The following is a 22,637-nucleotide window of genomic DNA, read 5'->3' as shown; positions in this document are numbered from 1 at the left end:
TACCACAGCAGTGGTGTGCCTGGTTTATAATGCTGGACTTTGATTGTAGTTGGTATTCATTCAAGCTAACATTACATTTTATAAGCCATTGGGTGTGTCTTTGTTTTCTGGTTCCACCACGTAGTGAGGCAGCAAATAGAGAAACTGGAGAAATTGAGAAGTAAATAGTAATGGCAGCATTTCCTCACTTTCATGTACTATCTATAAAAACTATGTTCTAAATGTGAAAAATCTATGACTTAGCTTTACATTAATTGTGAAAACAAAATTGTTCAAACTACTCTACAAACTGGTAATTCAACTTTTGGGATGTAGTTTTCATACTGGGGTAATATCTGGAGGTGCTGCCCCATTGTACCATTCAAGTAATTCAAATTGTGACATCAACAATCGTGCGACAAGATATGAAGCAACATGGATGGGAAGGATCCTCTGGAGAGGTAAAGGTTTTATTCTTCTATTTTGCTTTTTTTTTTTTTTAACAGGTATAACATACAGGACTTACTTAACAATCACATCTACATTACAAAAATACAAAAACAAGACAGACCAAAAAAAAAAAAAAAGACATAAAAATGTCTGATCCCTATTCATTTACAAAAGGCGATTTAGCGAATTCCTAAGGTGCGGTACATACAATATTTACATACAATATTAAAAAAAACAACAAAACGACATGGTCCTATTTAGTTGTTAAACAAGTTCTTATCTCTGTCAAGGGGGCCCATTTTTCACTAAATTGTTTTATATGGATTATTTCATCTCTGGATAGTATCTCTTTGTATCTGTAGTAGGTAAAGAGTCTCTCACATATCTATTCCAGGACAGGAGGATTCGCACTGTTCCATTTTGAGGTAATTTCAGCACGTGTGGCAATAAATAGTTTATCGATTATCCATCTTACTTTTGTTGGAATTATCTCTGGTAGATATCGGCCTTTGTCCCGCATCCCCTCCAACACTTATCACTATATATATGGAATACTTTTGATATTCTAGAGCAGTGGTGCCAGAGGTGCCACTCGGAGCCCTTTCTGGGGGCACTCAGGCTATTGCCCCAATTTCACCAAACAGGACAAAATCCACCAAATCTTCCTGCAGTCCCAAGCAACAGCGGGAAAAGTGAGAAGCTGTTGAAAGAACAGCATTGTCTTTGGAGGTCATCCTGCTGGACCCACCATTCTTCCTGGAGAGAAGCTACAATGATGGTCTGAACTTATTTGCCCACCTTCTTTCAACTGTATTGGTGGCCTTAGGAGAGCTAATACAATTGACTGATGTTGAAGAACTGGTAGCAATAAGTTACTGCTTGAAATGCCATGTTGGCACTTCATGGTAAATAAGTGGCCTTTGGTTGTAGTTTGGGGACTCGGTCTCTAAAAGGTTCGCCATCACTGTTCTAGAGGGTGACAGGTACCAGCCTAGCTGAATTTTCTTAAGTGTTTCTATATGGTTGATACAGATGGCTGTCTTACCTATTGGATACAGAGCTCTCATCCACTCCTCGATAGTGAATTGTTTATTAAGATATCCTTCCCATTTTATCATATAACTTAACTTATTCTTCTATTTTACTATACAAGCCCTGGCCACTCAGAGGGTTTTACCAAAACCTGTTTCAGAAAGATTGCTCGTACAAGATAAAGTAAATGGGTACTGGGTCCGAGTAGTGGCTCTCGGGATGGGAGGAATGAAACAGAGGAGACAAGAAGCGCAAAAGACTCAAGTGTTTCTCCAATGGAGCGTTGAAGAAGTACTGGATATAAACTCTCACCTGGTGTGGGGGGGAGTCAAGGCGTGAATACCTCTGGTGTTGAGGGTACCTGTGTAGGTTTGGGTATCGGCAGAGCTGACAGCCACGAGATTGTCTGGTGGTCCGTTCTCCCAGGAAGATGGACTCACAAGCGGACGAAGAGGATGCACGTGGAGTGGATGATCTCGTTTGTCACGGCGCTGCTCTGCTGGAAATCACTCGTATACTTGAAGCGAGTACTATTTAAAAACGTATTTTATTAGAACACTACGCGTTTCGGTCCCGGTCCGAGACCTTCTTCAGGTGTAAAATACATCTATTTTTGGACGTGTTTGCATCCAGACATATATGCAATAAAAGACTGACGTCAGAGTGACGTTTGGCGGAAATGACATAGCTAGCCAACACTCGCTCTTTCTAAAATAAGCAGGAGTATATAAAAGATATATATGTATATAATTATATACAAAAGGACATAGAAATACACATTAAAATATCTAAAATCAATGTTAATATGTGAATAATTTTGGTTTGTTTTTAATTCTGGGGTGGCGATCATGTGGTGTCAGAATGGCATGTGTTCTCGACGATTTGTTTATAGTCGCTAAGCAACTGCCGGAAGTAGTTGGTTTTGAGTGGTTCCCTGTCTATCTGGCTGCATCGGGCTCCTTTGGGCTCTTGGTGACCGTGAGGGGTTGAGACATTGTTCTATTCCGGGGTATGTGTAAAAAGTATACTTATTAAACGAATTCTATTACTTCGTTTAAACCATGGTTTAAACGAAGTAATAGAATTCGTTTAATAAGTATACTTTTTACACATACCCCGGAATAGAACAATGTCTCAACCCCTCACGGTCACCAAGAGCCCAAAGGAGCCCGATGCAGCCAGATAGACAGGGAACCACTCAAAACCAACTACTTCCGGCAGTTGCTTAGCGACTATAAACAAATCGTCGAGAACACATGCCATTCTGACACCACATGATCGCCACCCCAGAATTAAAAACAAACCAAAATTATTCACATATTAACATTGATTTTAGATATTTTAATGTGTATTTCTATGTCCTTTTGTATATAATTATATACATATATATCTTTTATATACTCCTGCTTATTTTAGAAAGAGCGAGTGTTGGCTAGCTATGTCATTTCCGCCAAACGTCACTCTGACGTCAGTCTTTTATTGCATATATGTCTGGATGCAAACACGTCCAAAAATAGATGTATTTTACACCTGAAGAAGGTCTCGGACCGGGACCGAAACGCGTAGTGTTCTAATAAAATACGTTTTTAAATAGTACTCGCTTCAAGTATACGAGTGATTTCCAGCAGAGCAGCGCCGTGACAAACGAGATCATCCACTCCACGTGCATCCTCTTCGTACAAGATAAAGGAAGTCCTTTAGAAGAAATTACTTTTATATAGAGAAAGTCATGGACTGATAGCAGTTATATATCACTAAAACTCGAGTGTGATACATACTGTGAAATGTTTTGCTGTAATTGCTACCTGAATGAATTGAGATACAAAATGCAGTATCATATGGAAAATCAGGCAGGTCATAAAAGAAAACCTTCATAAGAGGACAGCTACACTCTAGATAACTAATTACAGTGTTTTGGTTATAGTCATACATTGTAAGGGCCAAATTGTATAAAAAAGTTTTTTTTTACAATGGTGGCAATCATGGAGAGCGATTACCTAAAAAAATCATCATTAAGAGTTGCCAGTTTAAACACGATAATTGCATTAAATTGGATGCTGAGAAGAATAAAATTGTTTCACAAACTGTAATTTCATACTTCATAGCGTATATAGGAGCATGCCTTTCTCACACACAGCTGGCTATTACATCAAGGATTTTTGTGTAACCTGTGAAGTTAAATTTTATTGTCTGCCTTTCAATCATGTGGTTGTTATGGCAGGAATTCCTAAGGTAATTACCCCTTTTACTGTAATAATTAAAAACTTTTAGCCTTAGTTTCCATTTATTTTGTGAGCACACAGATATAGTATGCATTCTACAAATGTAACGATGGATAGTTTATAGACCAGTTGGCTTTTTTTTTTCTTAAAGGAAACCTACCACTTGTAGTGGCAGGTTTCTGATGGAAATACCGGGCACCAGCTCAGGGTGAGCTGGTGCTGGAGCTTATTTTTGTTAGTGTTTTAAACCGCGGTATCGCGGTTTAAAACACTTTTTAAACTTTATAGCCGGCGCAGGGAGGTACGCGCTCGGCGCTTACCATGCGCGCGGCTCTCCTTCACTTCCTATGTAGCCACGCGCATGGTAAGCGCCGAGCGCGTACCTGCCTGCGCCGGCTATAAAGTTTAAAAAGTGTTTTAAACCGCGATACCGCGGTTTAAAACACTAACAAAAATAAGCTCCGGCACCAGCTCACCCTGAGCTGGTGCCCGGTATTTCCATCAGAAACCTGCCACTACAAGTGGTAGGTTTCCTTTAAAGTCAAAGCTATATCAAAGTTAAAAGATACATCAATTGTGATGACAATATTCTTAACTCAATTCTTCATTTTGTTTGATTTGTCTCATAAACTGCTTAAATTTTTATCATCTTATATGAAACGTATACACTACTTACAGGATAATACAATCAATAGCACAGACACAATGGTGAGAATATATTAAGACTTGCACCAGTCTAAATATTCCTCCCACCAGCACACTGCATTTACTAGCTCCAGCACAGCACTAAATACAAGTATCAGAAAGCAATCTCCACTAGGGGGAGTATATAGTATTTTTCTTTTCAATCATACTTTTCTTCTTTTTCTTGTGTGGTTTAATTTTCAGCATAACAGGAAACTTTAAGGGATTAGAGAATATATGTGTATATATATATATTGTGGCAGGGAGGCTGCCACTAGAGTAGATTTTGGGTATAGAATGAGTATGTTGCTGGATGGATGTGGGAAAGCTGGGTGTTTTTTGCCACTAATGAGGATTCATTTGCATCCATCTGGAAGTCCTGCATAACTACCTGGTGCAGAACTTCACACAATGGCTCCACCCTGGGGAAGAGACAGGCTACGTCAAAGGCCTGTGGAGCTGTGGCAGTGAACTGTTACTGAGTGAGGTAGGGAACCTCGATGTATAGTTAGTGCCGGAGAGGCTTAGGCTTTATTTTTGCTGTTTTGTTTATTTTGTTTTTACTGCCGAATAAAACTGGCTGCGGTCAGTTATACCCAAGTCGCACAGTGTGGACAGTGACGTTACTTGTGTGCTGATGAATTGCACCCGTCTACCCCAGGAGACGACGATTACGGACCTAATCCCTTACAATATATAATGGATTGTTGAAATGGAAAAAGGCTCCACAAAGTTTGATACCCAATTTCTCCGAGTGTACCGATACCCTACATGTGGTGGCACAGCGCTGGGGTTAGAATGGAAGGTGCACCACCCAGAGCAGATTTGCCTTGTTAAATTGTACATAACAATTTTTCCTCTTTTAATGTGGACATATAAGGGCTTTTTGCCACATGAGATGCACTTTTCTGGTACATAATTTTGGGGCATCTATAGCTAATTGATTAGATTTTATTAACTCTTTGTTGGTGGAGAAAAAGAAAATCATAAATTTTTTGGTAATTTTTTTTTTTGTTGGCCATTCGCCATACCACAAAAATAATATATTATTTGTATTCTTTGGGTCACCATGACTACAGAGAACTTATTTACTGTATATAAAAATGTGCTGAAAAACCTCACCTCGGCTTATACATGAGTCAATAAAAAATAAACTTACATACCGTATATATTCGAGTATAAGCCGAGACCCCTAATTTTACCACCAAAAATTGGGAAAACCTATTGACTCGAGTATAAGCTGAGGGTGGGAAATACATTGGTAGTAGTATACAGCCAGCCCCTAGTAGTATACAGCCAACCAGCCCCCTGTAGTATACAGCCAGCCAGCCCACTGTAGTATACAGCCAGCCAGCCCCCTGTAGTATACAGCCAGCCTGCTCCCTGTAGTATACAACCAGCCCCCATGTAGTGTACAGCCAGCCCCCATGTAGTGTACAGCCAGCCCCCATGTAGTATATAGCCTGCCCCATGTAGTATACAGCCTGCCCCATGTAGCATACAGCCTGCCCCACGTAACATACAACCTTCCCCATGTAGCATACAGCCTGCCCCACGTAGTATACAGCCTGCCCCCCACAGTTTGCAAAACAGATAAAACAAATAAACTTAATACTCACCCTCAATCGCAACCCGATGTTCATCGCGGCTCCCGATCCCCGTCTGGCAGATCGCACGGACGTGACTCTGCCAGCTATTGCAAAGAGAAGATAGAAGAGGAGCCGCCGGGAGCTGCAGTGTGGATCAGGAGCTGCGACGAACATCGGGGACTACGGAGGGTGAGTATTAAGTTTATATTTTTTCATTGACTCATGTATAAGCCGAGATTAGGTTTTTCAGCACATTTTTTGTGCTGAAAAACTCGGTTTACAAACGAGTATATACGGTACTCACCTTCCGGCACCTCTGATACTCGGCGCGCCTCCCCGATGCCGGAGCAGCTCCTCTTCTGTCTTCTCTGCGATGCTCCAGTCCCCGCAGCTCTTCTTCTGTCTGCTGTAGCAGCCGGCAGAGATGTGGCCATGTCCTCTGCCGGACGGCACATACTATGAGCTCATCAGCGGTCGCATCATAGTGTTATAGTGTTACAGCAGACAGGAGACAGAAGAGGAGCCACAGGGACTGGAGCATTGTAAAGAGGACACAAGAGGAGCCGCGCTGAACATCAGGAAGTGCTGGGAAAACTGGGGGCTGGCTATATACTAAAGGGGGCTGGCTGACCAAAAAAGGGGGATGGCTGAAAAAGGGGGCTGGCTGGCTACTAAAGGGGGCTGGCTGTATACTACTAGGGGCTTGCTGGCTATATACTGGGAGGCTTTGGCCAATGCATTTACCACCCTCGGCTCATACTCGAGTCAATAGGTTTATACAGTTTGCGGTGGTAAAATTAGGGGCCTCGGCTTATACTTGGGTTGGCTTATACTGGAGTATATACGGTTTACAGTATAAACTTTCATTTTCCCAATTTTACTCAATAAAAACTAATTTGGAGAAATTCTTGTTCATTTTAGTATCTTTTCAAATGCATAACTTCTGCCTTTTTCGACTGAAAAATCTGGTTAAGGGCTTATTTTTTTTGCGAGAAGCGTGGTTCTTTTTAGTGGTCTTATTTTGGAGGGAGTAACATTTTTATAAATCAGTTTTTGGAGCATTTTTTAAAGGGTATTGTATATATAATCTTTTTTTCTGACATACATTGTAGAGCATGCTCATACTTGTGGAAGGGATCTGACAGCTGGGAAGATCAAGCAGCCCCGAGGCACTTGTCAGATCTGATACCTACAGGGAAGACCCTTACACGTCGTAGTCATGCATGACCGGTGCGTGTAAGGGGTTAACACTTGCAATCGTGGTCGTCTCCAATTTCGGGAGCTAGAGCACGGTGTCAGCTGCAATATACAGCTGACACCCTGTGCTTCTGGTGCCGGCTCCGTTTGTGATCCCATGCCAGAACCAAGGCGTAATTGAACGTCCAGGTGCAGGGACGTACTGTTACGTCAAAGTATGGAAAGGGGTTAAAAAGATACAGTGCACCTTGATAACCAAATTAAAACAATTGCAAAGACTTATAACGCTTCCATTTTGTCAAAAACTCTAGAAGTGAGCTGGTGAGGGCTGTTAAAAAAACAAACCTGCACTTGCCTTCTCCGGTGCTCCCTGTCTCCTGCACTGCTGTTCATCAGAAATGTTCCATGTTTGTTTACCAACAAACATAACTTAGCCAGAATATACTAATAAACAACATTTGGAACACATTGGGGGAGATTAATCAGAAATGTACATGGAAACCAATCAGAGCTCGACTTTAATTTTCTAAAAATATGTAGTTAGGTAAAAGCTGGGCTTTGTTTGGTTGCCATGGGAAATTTGAACAGTTCTACCCTTATCAAATATCTCCCCCATTTTGTATATTTTTCCTCTATTATAATTTTTATAATGAACTGTTGTGTTGTTCTCTATCTTGTCTTCAGGGAGCTTTACTGTATATTTTTAACGAATCATTTCCATATTCCTTTTACTGTGGAAATATGTATACACTAAATTTAACTTTTTTAAGTCACATTTTTGGTTCAAATTTTTTTAACACAAAAAGATGTTTGTTTACCTGTCTAAACTCATTGCAGTCATGATGGCTGTGCAAGCAAATTGGTTACAGGTATCTAGAGATGTTATTATGGTACACAGAGGACTTCCAAATACCCATTCCCCTCCTCGAGCCCATTGATGAATTAGAAATGGCATTCCAATGATGTGAACAAGATCTGCCACAGCCAGATTACAGATGTAGATGTCAGGTATTGTTTTTCTTCTAGACCTAAAATAAAAGAAGATACAGAAATATGAAGCTTTTTAGCCATTACATTGAAAAGTTCATATTAGAGGAATATTTAAAGGAAATATTAAAGGAAATCTACCATCAAAATAAAATTATAAACCAGGGACACTTACTCATAGGTCCAAGCACTATGACTGTGTTAATCGTCTTATATTTATCTTCAATGGCCTCCTTCCTTCTAAAATTAACTTGTAAAATTATACTAATGAGTTAGAAAGGCTCTGGGGGCTGTAGCTTTACAGGATGTTACACTATGCACTGTGTTACACAGTGCAGGAGCATGTCCCTTATCTCACTCTGTGAGCAGGAAGGGAGAGAGAAGTTATGATGGAACAGGGGAAGTTGGAGACCTGCTCCTAGACATTATAACAGCCTATAAAGCCAGAGCACAGAAGGAGGCTTTGTCTTATGGAAGCTTATACTTTCTCATTGCTCAAGACCTGAGAATAGGCATGGAGGAGGGGTAAGGATACTCTCTGAAGTGTGCACTTTTCAGGTAATTCCTCCTGTGCCATCTCTCACCTTCCCTTCTCTTGAGGTTCACACCCCCAGACTTTCCACCCATTCTCCCTTTGTGTGGCTGTACAACATCTTCCACCTGGTTACCCTACCAGTTCCTCAACCACTTTGCTTCTGGACTTCATCACTTTCTATCCTGTGATATTCCAACAGTCATCTCAAGAGACTTTAACATCTGTGTTAACACCCCCTACTCCCCTTCTGCCTCTATGCTTCTATCACCATCCACCTCTCTAGGTGTCTTACAACTCTCCTACTCACCAGGGAAACATTCTTGATTTGGTTTTTGCCCGGCTCTCTTCAGTCCCTGACTTCACTAATAGTATCTTTCCACTCTTAGACCATAACCTTCTCTCATTTACTGTAAATATTTTTTTTTCCCATACAGAGTATGCCCATTTATCATACATACCGGAACCTATGGGCCGTTAGTACTTGCCATCTCACAGAAACTGTGCAATCATCGCTGTCCCCCATCTCCTCTATCTCCTCCCCTAACCTGTCTACTAACCATTACAATAATGTTCTTGAAAGTGCCCTGGATGAGGTGGCTCAACCCACAGTCTAAGCGTTTTGAAACAAATGTCGGCAACCCAGGCACACACCCCAAATCCATTTTCTTCAGCAGTACTCCAGGAGTGCACTTCAAATTTTCACAAATCTCATATAATTTCTCTCCAATAATCCCAAAAGGCTCTTTGATACTCACATAGGAAGAAGTCTCCAGGCTCCTTTCCTCTGCTCACCCCACTAACTGCAACAGTGACCCCATTCCCTCACATCTCACACAGTCCCTCTCTCTTGCAGTCACTTCTCATCTCACTAAAATCTTCAACCTCTCTCTCTCTTCTGGTGTTGTTGTCTCTTATTTCAAGCATTCTGCTGTTAACCATCACTAAAGAAACCCTCCCCGAACCTGCCCAGTGCTGCTAACTACAGACCTGTCTCTTATCTCCATTTCATCTTCAAACTCTTGGAAAACCTGGCCGATTCTTGGCTTACCCATCATCTCTTTGCTAATCCCCTCTTTCACCCCCTATAATCTGTGGATGAGATACTGTGGATCAACAGCTCCTCCTCAGGATGTTTCACTCTATGGCCTGAAGGACACTGTACTCTCTTGGTTTACTTCCTTTCTCTCTGACTGCACTTTCAGCATCTCCTTTTCTGGATCTCTCTCTGCCCCTCTTCCTCTCACTGTCAGGATTCATCAGGGCTCAGTCCTGGCTCCTCTTCTCCTTTCCATCTATACTGTCCCCATTGGAAAAACCATCAGCAGATTTGGTGTCCAGTATCATCTCTATGCTTATGACACCTAACTATGTACTTCTGCACTTAGCATCAACCCTTCCCTACTTCAGAATAACAGTGATTGTCTCTCTGCCATAATGTCCTCTCTCTTCTTGAAACATAGATTGAACATAAGATTGAACCTCTTGGGGTTTTACCATATGGGTCACCATAAACCCAGGGCATACCAAGGGTTGTGCTGGACTCCAACCTCTCCTTTGCACCACAAGCTCGCTCTCGTCACATGCATCTCAGAAACCTCTCTAAATTCCTCCCGTTTCTCACAATTGAAAACTCTAAAATGCTAATTGTCGCACTGCTTCACTCATCTCTCCTTCAATCACTGCTCAGTCTATCACCCAACCTGAGCTCTTTGATCTTCCAGTGATCTTAGATTATTCTCTACCATACTTTGGTACAGCCGGTGGCTGCTTCATGTCAGAGCAGGGGTGCTGAGAAATGAGCGAGGATCTGCCCAAGTCCCAAGAGAAGCAGTCATGCTCGGTAACCCTTGGCTCACGGCTGGAGTAGCTGCTGGTCCGGGCACCTACACAAACATGTCAAGCAGCTGCAGACCACGTGATGGAAGCAAGCGCTTCAGGATTATTTTGTAGCCGGATTCTAAATATGGTGAATTGTGAAGATGTTAATGCCATCATACTGGCTCAGAGGCATATGCTTGATTGTTTTGTGAAGACCAACAAAATGCTCTCAAATTTTAACAGTCTATCTAATACACGACTGCAGCAGATGCGTGATCGATTTATACATCACACAAGGACACTGGTGGAGATGAAAAAGAATCTAGACATCATATTTAGAAGAATAAGGATGTTGAAGGGGAAGTTGGCAAAGCAGTATCCAGAGTTTTCAGTAGTGTACACAAATCTCCTATTCTAGAAGATGATGATTTTGATCCCAGCCCAAAGAGTGCAGCCACCACTATTGCTACTTCAGAGCAGAGCACAGAGTCTTGCGATACCAGTCCCTCTATAATTTCCCCAACAATGAGTCAGGACTTTGAGAACTTATCCCAGGCCCTCTCTGAAGCTCCATCTGCTAATTGTCAGCTTCTGACAGATGATGAGGTGTAGAGATGAGCGAGCACTAAAATGCTCGGGTACTCGTTATTCGAGACGAACTTTTCCCGATGCTCGAGTGCTCGTCTCGAATAACGAGCCCCATTGAAGTCAATGGGAGACTCGAGCATTTTTCAAGGGGACCAAGGCTCTGCACAGGGAAGCTTGGCCAAACACCTGGGAACCTCAGAAAAGGATGGAAACACCACGGATATGGACAGGAAACAGCAGGGGCAGCATGCATGGATGCCTCTGAGGCTGCTTGAATGCACCATTATGCCAAAATTATGGGCAACAGCATGGCCATGACAGAGTGACAGAATGAAGCTAGATAGCATCTAAAACATCAAATAATTGACCCTGACACTATAGGGGACGGCATGCAGAGGCAGCGGCAGCAGCGGCAGGCTAGAGAGTGGCATGGCGACATACCCTAAATGGACTCAGGCTTCAAACCAATGGGTGGCAGAGAGGAACCAAAGGAGGTGAGCAAGAAGCGCTCAAATAATATCGGTACATGATAAAAGTTTGCCAGTATATTTTGTGGATTACACAGCAGGGTGGCGACAAAGTTAACAAGTTTGATGTGGAAGCCATGAAAACAACCCAAAATTCTGCCTGACACAGCTCGTTTGATAAGGGGACCATGTATGGAGGCAGTGAACTAGTAGTAGATTAAAGGTGCTGCAGTTAAAACTATGTTAGTTGGATCTTGGCATGGAGCTGGCGTTTGCTGCAAGGCGAGCTTTCGCCAATCCAAGCCCCTGTCTCTAGGCTACTCCCCAAACAGCACTTCTAAGAACCTTTTGTATAAGATCAAGTGTAGAAGCGTTCTTATAAGTTTAGGATATGGCGGGTGAGGGGAATGTAAACAGATGCGCAAGAAGCGCTGAAATAATATTGGTAAATGATAAAAGTTTGCCAGTATATTTTGTGGATTACACAGCAGGGTGGCGACAAAGTTAACAAGTTTTTTGTGGAAGCCATGAAAACAACCCAAAATTCTGCCTGACACAGCTCGTTTGATAAGGGGACCATGTATGCCTACAGTTCATGCCAATCGCTGCACTGGCTGCCAGTCTCCTTTCGAATACAGTTTAAAATAATAACCCTCATCCATAAAGCTCTGTATAATGCTGCACCCCCCTACCTCTCCTCTCTTATCTCAGTCTATCGCCCAACCCTTCCTCTTAGATCCGCCAGTGATCTTAGATTAACCTCTACCCTAGTGCGGACCTCCCACTCGCGTCTCCAAGACTTCTCTAGAGCTGCACCAATTCTATGGAATGCTCTGCCCCGGACTATCAGACTAATACCTAACCTCCAAAGTTTCAAACGTGCTCTTAAAACCCATTTCTTTAGGCGAGCCTATAACACTCATTAACTGCATGAAGTTTTAACTCTTCTACTAACCCGTCCTGTGTCGTCCTCCCATCTGTTATCCAGCAACCAACAGGCACCAGACTTCTCTGCAGTCCCATTCACCCTGGACCTGGTATATAAGATGACGGCTGAGTGGTTCAAGCGACAGCAATTCCATTTATTATATTTTGTTCTATTCCCTAAGAAGAATGGCTTGACCATTAAATATTCTTTTACCTCGTGTTACCCCATCATCTTCATAAACCGTAAGCTCTGGCGAGCAGGGACCTCACTCCTGTTGTTCCATACAAATGTTGTGCTCTGTTACATTACATTTGTATTTGTTTCCTATGATTTGTAAAGCGCTGAGGAATATGATGGCGCTATATAAATAAAGATTATTATTATTATTATTATTATGGAGGCAGTGAACTAGTAGTAGATTAAAGGTGCTGCAGTTAAAACTATGTTAGTTGGATCTTGGGATGGAGCTGGCGCTCCGCTTCCAGGCGAGCTTTCGCCAATCCAAGCCTCTGTCTCTAGGCTACTCCCCAAACAGCACTTCTAAGAACCTTTTGTATAAGATCAAGTGTAGTAGCGTTCTTATAAGTTTGGGATATGGCGGGTGAGGGGAATGTAAACAGATGCGCAAGAAGCGCTGAAATAATATCGGTAAATGATAAAAGTTTGCCAGTATATTTTGTGGATTACACAGCAGGGTGGCGACAAAGTTAACAAGTTTGATGTGGAATGCCCTGTAATAGCTCTTGGGCAGTGTGCCTTTTATCGCCTAGGCTCAGCAGTTTGAGCACCGCCTGCTGTCGCTTAGCGACGGCACTGCTGCTGTGCCTAGAGCTACCGACTGATGGCGCCATGGCCACGGATGGTAATTCGTAGGAGGAGGAGGTGGAGGAGGGGTGGGAGGAGGAGGAGGTATAGTAGGCCTTTGAGACCTGGACCGAGGTAGGCCCCGCAATCCTCTGCGTCGGCAGTATATGACCAGCCCCAGGGTCAGACTCAGTCCCAGCCTGCACCAGGTTAAGTGTAGTAGCGTTCTTATAAGTTTGGGATATGGCGGGTGAGGGGAATGTAAACAGATGTGCAAGAAGCGCTGAAATAATATCCCTAAATGGTAAAAGTTTGCCAGTATATTTTGTGGATAACACAGCAGGGTGGCGACAAAGTTAACAACTTTGATGTGGAATCCATGAAAACAACCCAAATTTCTGCCTGACACACCTCGTTTGATAAGGGGACGATGTATGGAGGCAGCTATATGGACGACTTTTGGAGGTAGCAATGGAGACATCGTGTGGAGGCTGCTATGGAGACAATTTAATTTGGATAGTGCCTGTATGTGGCAGTCCAAAAAAGTTTTCAAACCAGAGGAGCAGGTAGGTGGCCCTCCAGAAAAATGGAATAGATTGAGTGCCTGTATGTGGCAGTCCAAAAAAGTTTTCAAACCAGAGGAGCAGGTAGGTGGCCCTCCAGAAAAATGGAATAGATTGAGTGCCTGTATGTGGCAGTCCAAAAAAGTTTTCAAACCAGAGGAGCAGGTAGGCGGCCCTCCAGAAAAATGAAATAGATTGAGTGCCTGTATGTGGCACTCCCAAAAATTGTTTAAAACAGAGGACCGGGTAGGTGGCCCTCCAGAAAAATTAAATGCATAAAGTACTATAGCTAGAGCCAGTGGGCCCTGTCAAAAAATAGCCAGTTTCCTCTGCTTTAGTGTACAAAGAGGAGGAGAAGGAGGAAAATGAGGAGGAGGAGGAGTGCATAAATTATTCAGGTTGAGCTTCCTTCACCTGGTGGAGATTGGAAATTATGTGAAATCCAGGCTTTATTCATCTTAATAAGCGTCAGCCTGTCAGCGCTGTCAGTTGACAGGCGTGTACGCTTATCGGTGATGATGCCACCAGCTGCACTGAAAACCCGCTCGGACAACACGCTAGCGGCAGGGCAGGCAAGAACCTCCAAGGCGTACAGCGCCAGTTCGTGCCACATGTCCAGCTTTGAAACCCAGTAGTTGTAGGGAGCTGTGTGATCATTTAGGACGATGGTATGGTCAGCTACGTACTCCCTCACCATCTTTCTGTAAAGATCAGCCCTACTCTGCCGAGACTGGGGACAGGTAACAGTGTCTTGCTGGGGTGACATAAAGCTGGCAAAAGCCTTGTAAAGCGTACCCTTGCCAGTGCTGGACAAGCTGCCTGCTCGCCTACTCTCCCTTGCTACTTGTCCCGCAGAACTACGCACTCTGCCGCTAGCGCTGTCAGAAGGGAAATAGTGTTTCAGCTTGTGCACCAGGGCCTGCTGGTATTCATGCATTCTCACACTCCTTTCCTCTCCAGGGATGAGAGTGGAAAGATTTTGAATACCCAGTAATCGGTGCTGGAATAAATTCTTTGAACGCGAGGGTCACGGGATAGGCAGCCTAGCATGAAATCTGCTATATGCGCCAGAGTACCAACGCGTAAGAATTCACTCCCCTCACTGGCCTGACTGTCCATTTCCTCCTCCTCCAACTCCTCTTCTTCTGCCCATACACGCTGAACAGTGAAGGACTGAACAATGGTCCCCTCTTGTGTCTCGCCAACATTCTCCTCCTCTTCCTCCTCATCCTCCTCCACCTCCACCTCCTCCGATATGCGCTGAGAAACAGACCTAAGGGTGCTTTGGCTATCAACAAGGGAATCTTCTTCCCCCGTCTCTTGTGACGAGCGCAAAGCTTCCGACTTCATGCTGATCAGAGAGTTTTTCAACAGGCCAAGCAGCGGGATGGTGAGGCTGATGATGGCGGCATCGCCACTGACCATCTGTGTTGACTCCTCGAAGTTACTCAGCACCTGACAGATATCAGACATCCACGTCCACTCCTCATTGTAGACTTGAGGAAGCTGACTGACCTGACTACCAGTTCTGGTGGAAGTTGACATCTGGCAGTCTACAATCGCTCTGCGCTGCTGGTAAACTCTGGATAACATGGTTAATGTTGAATTCCACCTCGTGGGCATGTCGCACAACAGTCGGTGAGCGGGCAGTTGGAGGCGGCGCTGCGCTGCCCTGAAAGTGGCAGCATCTGTGCTGGACTTCCTGAAATGCGCACAGATGCGGCGCACCTTCGTGAGCAAATCAGACAGATTGGGGTATGTCTTGAGGAAATGCTGAACTATGAGATTTAACACATGGGCCAGGCATGGCACATGTGTCAGTCTGCCGAGTTGCAGAGCCGCCACCAGGTTACGGCCGTTGTCACACACAACCATGCCTGGCTTCAGGTTCAGCGGTGCCAGCCACAGATCAGTCTGCGCCGTGATGCCCTGTAATAGTTCTTGGGCGGTGTGCCTTTTATCGCCTAGGCTCAGCAGTTTGAGCACCGCCTGCTGTCGCTTAGCGACGGCACTGCTGCTGTGCCTAGAGCTACCGACTGATGGCGCCATGCCCACGGATGGTAGTTCGGAGGAGGAGGTGGAGGAGGGGTGGGAGGAGGAGGAGGCATAGTAGGCCTGAAAGACCTGGACCGAGGTAGGCCCCGCAATCCTCGGCGTCGGCAGTATATGACCAGCCGCAGGGTCAGACTCGGTCCCAGCCTCCACCAAGTTATCCCAATGTGCCGTCAGCGATATATAGTGGCCCTGCCCGGCAGCACTCGTCCACGTGTCCGTGGTCAGGTGGACCTTGTCAGAAACGGCGTTGGTCAGGGCACGGATGATGTTGTCTGACACGCGCTGGTGCAGGGCTGGGACGGCACATCGGGAAAAGTAGTGGCGGCTGGGGACCGAATACCGAGGGGCGGCCGCCGCCATGAGGTTGCGAAAGGCCTCGGTCTCTACTAGCCTATAGGGCAGCATCTCCAGGCTAAGCAATCTGGAGATGTGGACATTAAGGGCTTGGGCGTGCGGGTGGGTTGCACTATATTTGCGTTTCCGCTCCAGCGTCTGGGGTATGGAGAGCTGAACGCTGGTGGATGCTGTGGAGGATCGTGGAGGCGACCATGGGGTTTTTGTGCCAGGGTCCTGGGCAGGAGGCTGACTATCAGCTGACACAGGGGAAGGAGCAGTGGTGTGCACGGCCGGAGGTGAACGGGCTTGGTGCCACTGAGTGGGGTGTTTAGCATTCATATGCCTGCGCATACTGGTGGTAGTTAAGCTAGTAGTGGTGGAACCCCTGCTGATCCTGGTTTGGCAAAGGTTGCACACCACAGTCCATCGGTCATCCGGTGTTTCCTTAAAGAACCTCCAGACTTCTGAAAATCTAGCCCTCGCCGCGGGAGCCCTCGCCACGGGAGCTTCACTACGTGACACATTTGGCGCTGATGCACCTGCTCTGGCCCTGCCTCTCCGTCTGGCCCCACCACTGCCTCTTCCAACCTGTTCTGGTCGAGGACTCTCCTCCGTCTCAGAAGCACTGTGTTCACCCGGCCTCTCAACCCAGCTTGGGTCTGTCACCTCATCATCCTCCGATCCCTCAGTCTGCTCCCCCATCGGACTTCCTGCCCTGACAACAACTTCACCACTGTCTGACAACCGTGTCTCCTCATCGTCGGACACCTCTTTACACACTTCTTCCACTACGTCAAGAAGGTCATCATCACCCACAGACTGCGACTGGTGGAAAACCTGGGCATCGGAAAATTGTTCAGCAGCAACCGGACAAGTGGTTTGTGACTGTGGGAAGGGTTCAGAAAACAGTTCCTCAGAGTATGCCGGTTCAAATGCCAAATTTTCCTGGGAGGGGGCAGACTGGGGGGGGAGGAGGCTGAGGTGCAGGAGCTGGAGGAGTGCCGATTTCGGTGACATGGGTGGACTGCGTGGAAGACTGACTGGTGGACAAATTGCTCGAAGCATTGTCGGCAATCCACGACATCACCTGTTCGCACTGTTCTGGCCTCAACAGTGCTCTACCACGAGTCCCAGTAACTTCAGACATGAACCTAGGGAGTGTAGCTCTGCGGCGTTCCCCTGCTCCCTCATCAGCAGGTGGTGTCTCACCCCGTCCAGGACCACGGCCTCTGACCCCTGCAGTAGTTGGACGCCCACGTCCCCGCCCTCGTCCTCTACCCCTAGCCCTCGGGTTAAACATTTTGAAAATGAAAGATATAACTTTAATTTTTTTTTAACTTTTTTTTGTGTTTTTTTTTTTTTTGTGTTTTTTAGTTTTTAAAACCAAACGATGCTATCCTATTGCTATGGCTATTTTCTAGCCAAGTATGAAAGCACACTGCTATGCCAGATGAGATGACGCTGAGTTATTAAAAAAATAAACGTAAAATAAAAAGAAACTGGCAGACTGTGCCTAATTGAAATCAAACCCCTAATAAATTTTCCCACTTCGGTCTTTGCGATGGATATGTGCGTCACTAAGCGCTAAACACAGCAGTCGCAAGTCTCACTACAAATTCCTCACAATTTGCTAGTAGATGCACTGCAGCAAGGACAGCCACCAGCAGATCAACCAGAAATAAAATATATATAACGCTATTGTAGGCGTAAGTAAGCCGTTTGGATTCTCCTTTGGCTATTTTCTAGCCAAGTATGAAAGCACACTGATGAGATGACGCTGAGTTATGAAAAAATAAACGTAAAATATAAAGAAACTGGCAGACTGTGCATAATTGAAATCCAACCCCTAATAAATATTCCCACTTCGGTCTTTGCGATGGATATGTGCGTCACTAAGCGCTAAACACAGCGGTCGCAAGTCTCACTACAAATTCCTCACAATTTGCTAGTAGATGCACTGCAGCAAGGACAGCCACCAGCAGATCAACCAGAAATAAAATATATATAACGCTATTGTAGGCGTAAGTAAGCCGTTTGGATTCTCCTTTGGCTATTTTCTAGCCAAGTATGAAAGCACACTGATGAGATGACGCTGAGTTATGAAAAAATAAACGTAAAATAAAAAGAAACTGGCAGACTGTGCCTAATTGAAATCCAACCCCTAATAAATTTTCCCACTTCGGTCTTTGCGATGGATATGTGCGTCACTAAGCGCTAAACACAAAGGTCGCAAGTCTCACTACAAATTCCTCACAATTTGCTAGTAGATGCACTGCAGCAAGGACAGCCACCAGCAGATCAACCAGAAATAAAATATATAACGCTATTGTAGGCGTAAGTAAGCCGTTTGGATTCTCCTATGGCTATTTTCTAGCCAAGTATGAAAGCACACTGCTATGCCAGATGAGATGACGCTGAGTTATGAAAAAATAAACGTAAAATAAAAAGTAAATGGCAGACTGTGCCTAATTGAAATCAAACCCCTAATAAATTGTCCCACTTTGGTGTTTGAGGTGGATATGTGTGTCACTAAGAGCTAAACACAACGGTAGCAAGTCCCCCTGCAAATTCCTCACAATATGGTACTAGCTGCAAATAAAAAAAAAAAAAAAGTATAACGTTATTGTAGCCCTAAGAAGGGCTGTTGGGTTCTTGTAGAATCACTCCTGCCTAACAGTAAGCTAATAGAACACCCTAACGCTTTCCCTGACCAGCAGCAGCTCTCTCCCTAGCGGCATCCAGACACAGAATGATCCGAGCAGCGCGGGCAGCGGCTAGTCTATCCCAGGGTCACCTGATCTGGCCAGCCAACCACTGCTATCGACGTGTAAGGGTACCACGTCTTGCTGGGTGGAGTGCAGAGTCTCCTGGCTTGTGATTGGCTCTGTTTCTGGCCGCCAAAAAGCAAAACGGCGGGAGCTGCCATTTTCTCGAGCGGGCGAAGTATTCGTCCGAGCAACGAGCAGTTTCGAGTACGCTAATGCTCGAACGAGCATCAAGCTCGGACGAGTATGTTCGCTCATCTCTAATGAGGTGGCTCATGAGGACTAGTGGATTGTTGGCAAACTCCGAGAAGTAAGTTATTGAAAAGACCTTTGCCGCGGATGCGATTTCAGCAATCTTGAAACGAGCACACTGGTTCTAGAAGTGACATTGGGAGGAACTGTATGTTCCCAATCCTCTACATGTGCAGACTTCTCTCAAGGTTGAGATCACATTCTCTCTTCTAGTGAAGGCTGCGTCCAAAGCTGCACTTGTTCATAGATTTTTTTTCTCTATACTGTATGTAAATGACTTGACAATGCAACAAAGTGAAGTTTAAAGTAAGGATTACTGTTCCAGATAAGGTTTTATTTAGAACTACCAGTCAGTGTTTTATTGTCAACTGCATAATAATGCCCAATGTCTGATCCTATGAAAATGGGTTGTTTGATTTTTGTCTCCGGAACGTGAACGATCATCATGTTATAGCACTTTAAAACATTGTCTATCCTTGTGTCTGTTATTTTCTCTCACAAATATAGACGTCCTTCCACTTTTAAAGGGAGGGGCTGGTGATGAACCAGCGGTCATGGTCCAGATTGGCACTAACAACAAAGTAAGAGGTAGGTAGAAGGTGCTTAAAAAGGATTTCAGGGATTTACGCCAAAAGCTCAGGACAAGGACCTCAAAGTTAGTTTTCTCCGAAATACTACCTGTACCATGTGCCACACCAGATAGGCAGAGGGAGATCAAGGAGGTAAATAAGTGGCTCAAAAGTTGGTGTAGGAAGGAGGGCTCATGGCTTTGGGTTCATGGAGAACTGGGCTGACTTTTCTACATGCTCTACAGTAGGGATGGGCTTCACCTCAATGGGGAAGGTGCAGCTGTTTTGGGGGGGGGAATGCCCAGAAGGTTGGAGGAGTGTTTAAACTAGAGACCTGGGGGGAGGGCAACTACACTTGTGCAGGGCAAAAAGACAGTGTAGATAGAGGCCTGGGAAGAGTCCTAGTCCATGGGGGAGGAAAGGGGCTGGAATAGGATTGGGGAATAAGAATAAAAGGAATAGGGATAGGGAAAACCATATAAAGTGTATGTACACAAATGCCAGAAGTCTCACAAACAAAATGGAGGAACTGGAACTCAATGTTGGAAGACAAATATGATATAGTGGGTATCATCGGGACATGGCTGAACAGTAGCTATGCCTGCGCTATTACTATAGATGGTTATAGTCTTTTTAGAAATGACTGTATGAATAAAAAAGGGGGAGGGGTTTGTTTATATGTGAATTCTTGCCTCAAGCCTGTCCTACGAGATGACATTGGTGATGCAAATTAAAATGTGGAATCCTTATGGGTGGAGATAAGAGGAGGGAAAAAAGATTAATAAAATATTTCTAGGGGTTTGTTATAAGGCCCCAAATATAATGGAGGATGCAGAGGAAATGCTGATAAGTGAAATGGATGCAGCTTCAAAGCATGGTGAAGTATTTATGATGGGGGACTTCAATTACCCAGATATTGACCGGGGAGCAGAAAGAAAGCTACAGGTCCTTCAAAGGTAGCAGGTTTTTGTCAACAACAAAAGACAATTATCTGTCACAACAACTCCTGGAGCCAACAAGAGAGGGGGCACTGCTGGACCTTATCCTAACCAACAGACCTGATAGGGCAGTGATGGCTAACCTATGGCACTGGTGCCAGAGGTGGCACTCAGAGCCCTTTCTGTGGGCACTCAGGTCATCACCAGAGATGACTCCAGGTATCTTCCTGCAGTCCCAGACAGCAGAGGGCTTGCTGTGCACAGAGCTATTTTAAAGTGACAGCTGTAACTGGGACTATTTTCTGCTTTATTGGTGTCCTCAGGGTGCTGGTATCAATGAAAACTGTGACAGAGAAGGAAGTATAAATCACAAATTAAATTTCTGTGTTGGCACTTTGCGATAAATAAGCGGGTCTTTGTTGTAGTTTGGGCACACGGTCTCTAAAAGGTTTGCCATCACTGTGATAGGGTATCAACATTGCAGGTTGGGGGGAACGTGGGTAATAGGATGCCATTTTTGGAGAAAAAAAATATCATGGGTTACGGGGATAAAACATTTATATAATTCTTAAAGGTTGGATTTGATATTATTGCAAATTCTTGCACTGTGAATACGCCAACTCCTTGCCATATGTCCATAGAAGGGCAAGGCGGGGAGTGAAGAGGGTAGGCACGAAGCATTTGAAAAACTTTTGCTCACTGGTTTTTACACAAAATGACACCAGGTTGGAGTTGGTGCACTGATATCAGTTTTGAGGTGGTTTTAGGAGCAGTTTGTTAATTAAACATGTTAAAGACAGACACTGAACAGGTGAATCCCATTTGTTGAACAGTTTTCCGCTTCAAATTCACCTGTTGAGTGCATGTCTTTCACCTGTTAAATTAAGAAACTGTACCTAAAACCACCTCAAAACTGATAACAATGCACCCTTATTGAATTGACATGTTTATGTTGCATTTACATTCTGATAACATCATGTTTGCTTAAACAGAATGGCGATAGGAGGCATAGGGGTGATCACAGAAAGCCGTGTGGTCAGCACCGTTACACGGCAAGACATCTCCAATATTTTTCAACACTTCAGCATACTTCAACACACTGCGCGCTCACCACACTGTGACCGGGTCCCACAGATGGAAATTGTGCGGCTGTACAATGGTCCCATACATTCTTATGCAAGGGGCCTTGATGTAATGTTAACACAATGCAAACAAAATTTATAGTATGATAACATTGTCTTAACAATATGTTAACAAACTCAATGGGTGAATGACCTTAATTTCACAGGTTTCGCCTGCAACATGTACCAAAAAAGTCTCAAAACTGAACACATTCTTTCCGGTGAAGTGATGATGCAACATGTGAATTCATTTGCAATATATAACTCTTATAAGATGATTCTGTTTCCTATCAATGGTCTCAGCAATTAAAGTAATAAATCTCCAGGCACTTATATTGACATTAAGTATTTTGCACTGGTAGAAAATTATTTTCTTCCACTTTTCCATTCAAACACTGTTTGGTATCTTTTTATCCCCTGTTGGATATTTCATTTGAAATAAAGCAGTAAAAGTCGTGATTGAATTTTTCACCTGGGATTTTAGAAGAAAATCGCCCTTTGCAATATTCCATTTTGGACACAGTCTTGTAACTCAATATTTTTTTACGCAGCAATTCCCAGTTCTTTCTTATATTGTGACAATACTTTTCTCCCACATCTATTCCAGGTTCCTATAATTTCATTGTCATCATTACCTTTCCGTTTATTTTTTTTTAACTGCCTTTGTCATGGTCTCTTCATTGATTTGTTTCCTGTATTCTCTTTCATACCTCTAACCCTGCCGTCATTTTAAAGCCATTTATAGCAAACTATTTATA

General features: G+C 44.2%; 1 protein-coding gene and 1 pseudogene across 2 annotated transcripts in view; one reads left to right on the top strand and one right to left on the bottom strand.

Moving 5' to 3' along the window:
- MCHR2 (melanin concentrating hormone receptor 2) overlaps positions 1-22,637 on the bottom strand; it is a 245,449-nt gene that overhangs the window by 54,511 nt on the left and 168,301 nt on the right. For both annotated transcript variants that reach the window (XM_072141899.1, XM_072141898.1), the window contains exon 3: positions 7,972-8,181. In XM_072141899.1, the coding sequence (XP_071998000.1) occupies positions 7,972-8,181 (210 nt within the window). The remainder of the gene's footprint in view (positions 1-7,971; positions 8,182-22,637) is intronic.
- LOC140120774 (kxDL motif-containing protein 1 pseudogene) lies at positions 10,572-11,105 on the top strand (annotated as a pseudogene).

This window comes from Engystomops pustulosus, chromosome 3 (assembly GCF_040894005.1).
Source record: "Engystomops pustulosus chromosome 3, aEngPut4.maternal, whole genome shotgun sequence".
NCBI classification, from domain to species: domain Eukaryota; kingdom Metazoa; phylum Chordata; class Amphibia; order Anura; family Leptodactylidae; genus Engystomops; species Engystomops pustulosus.
This window is presented reverse-complemented; position numbering and strand designations above follow the sequence as displayed.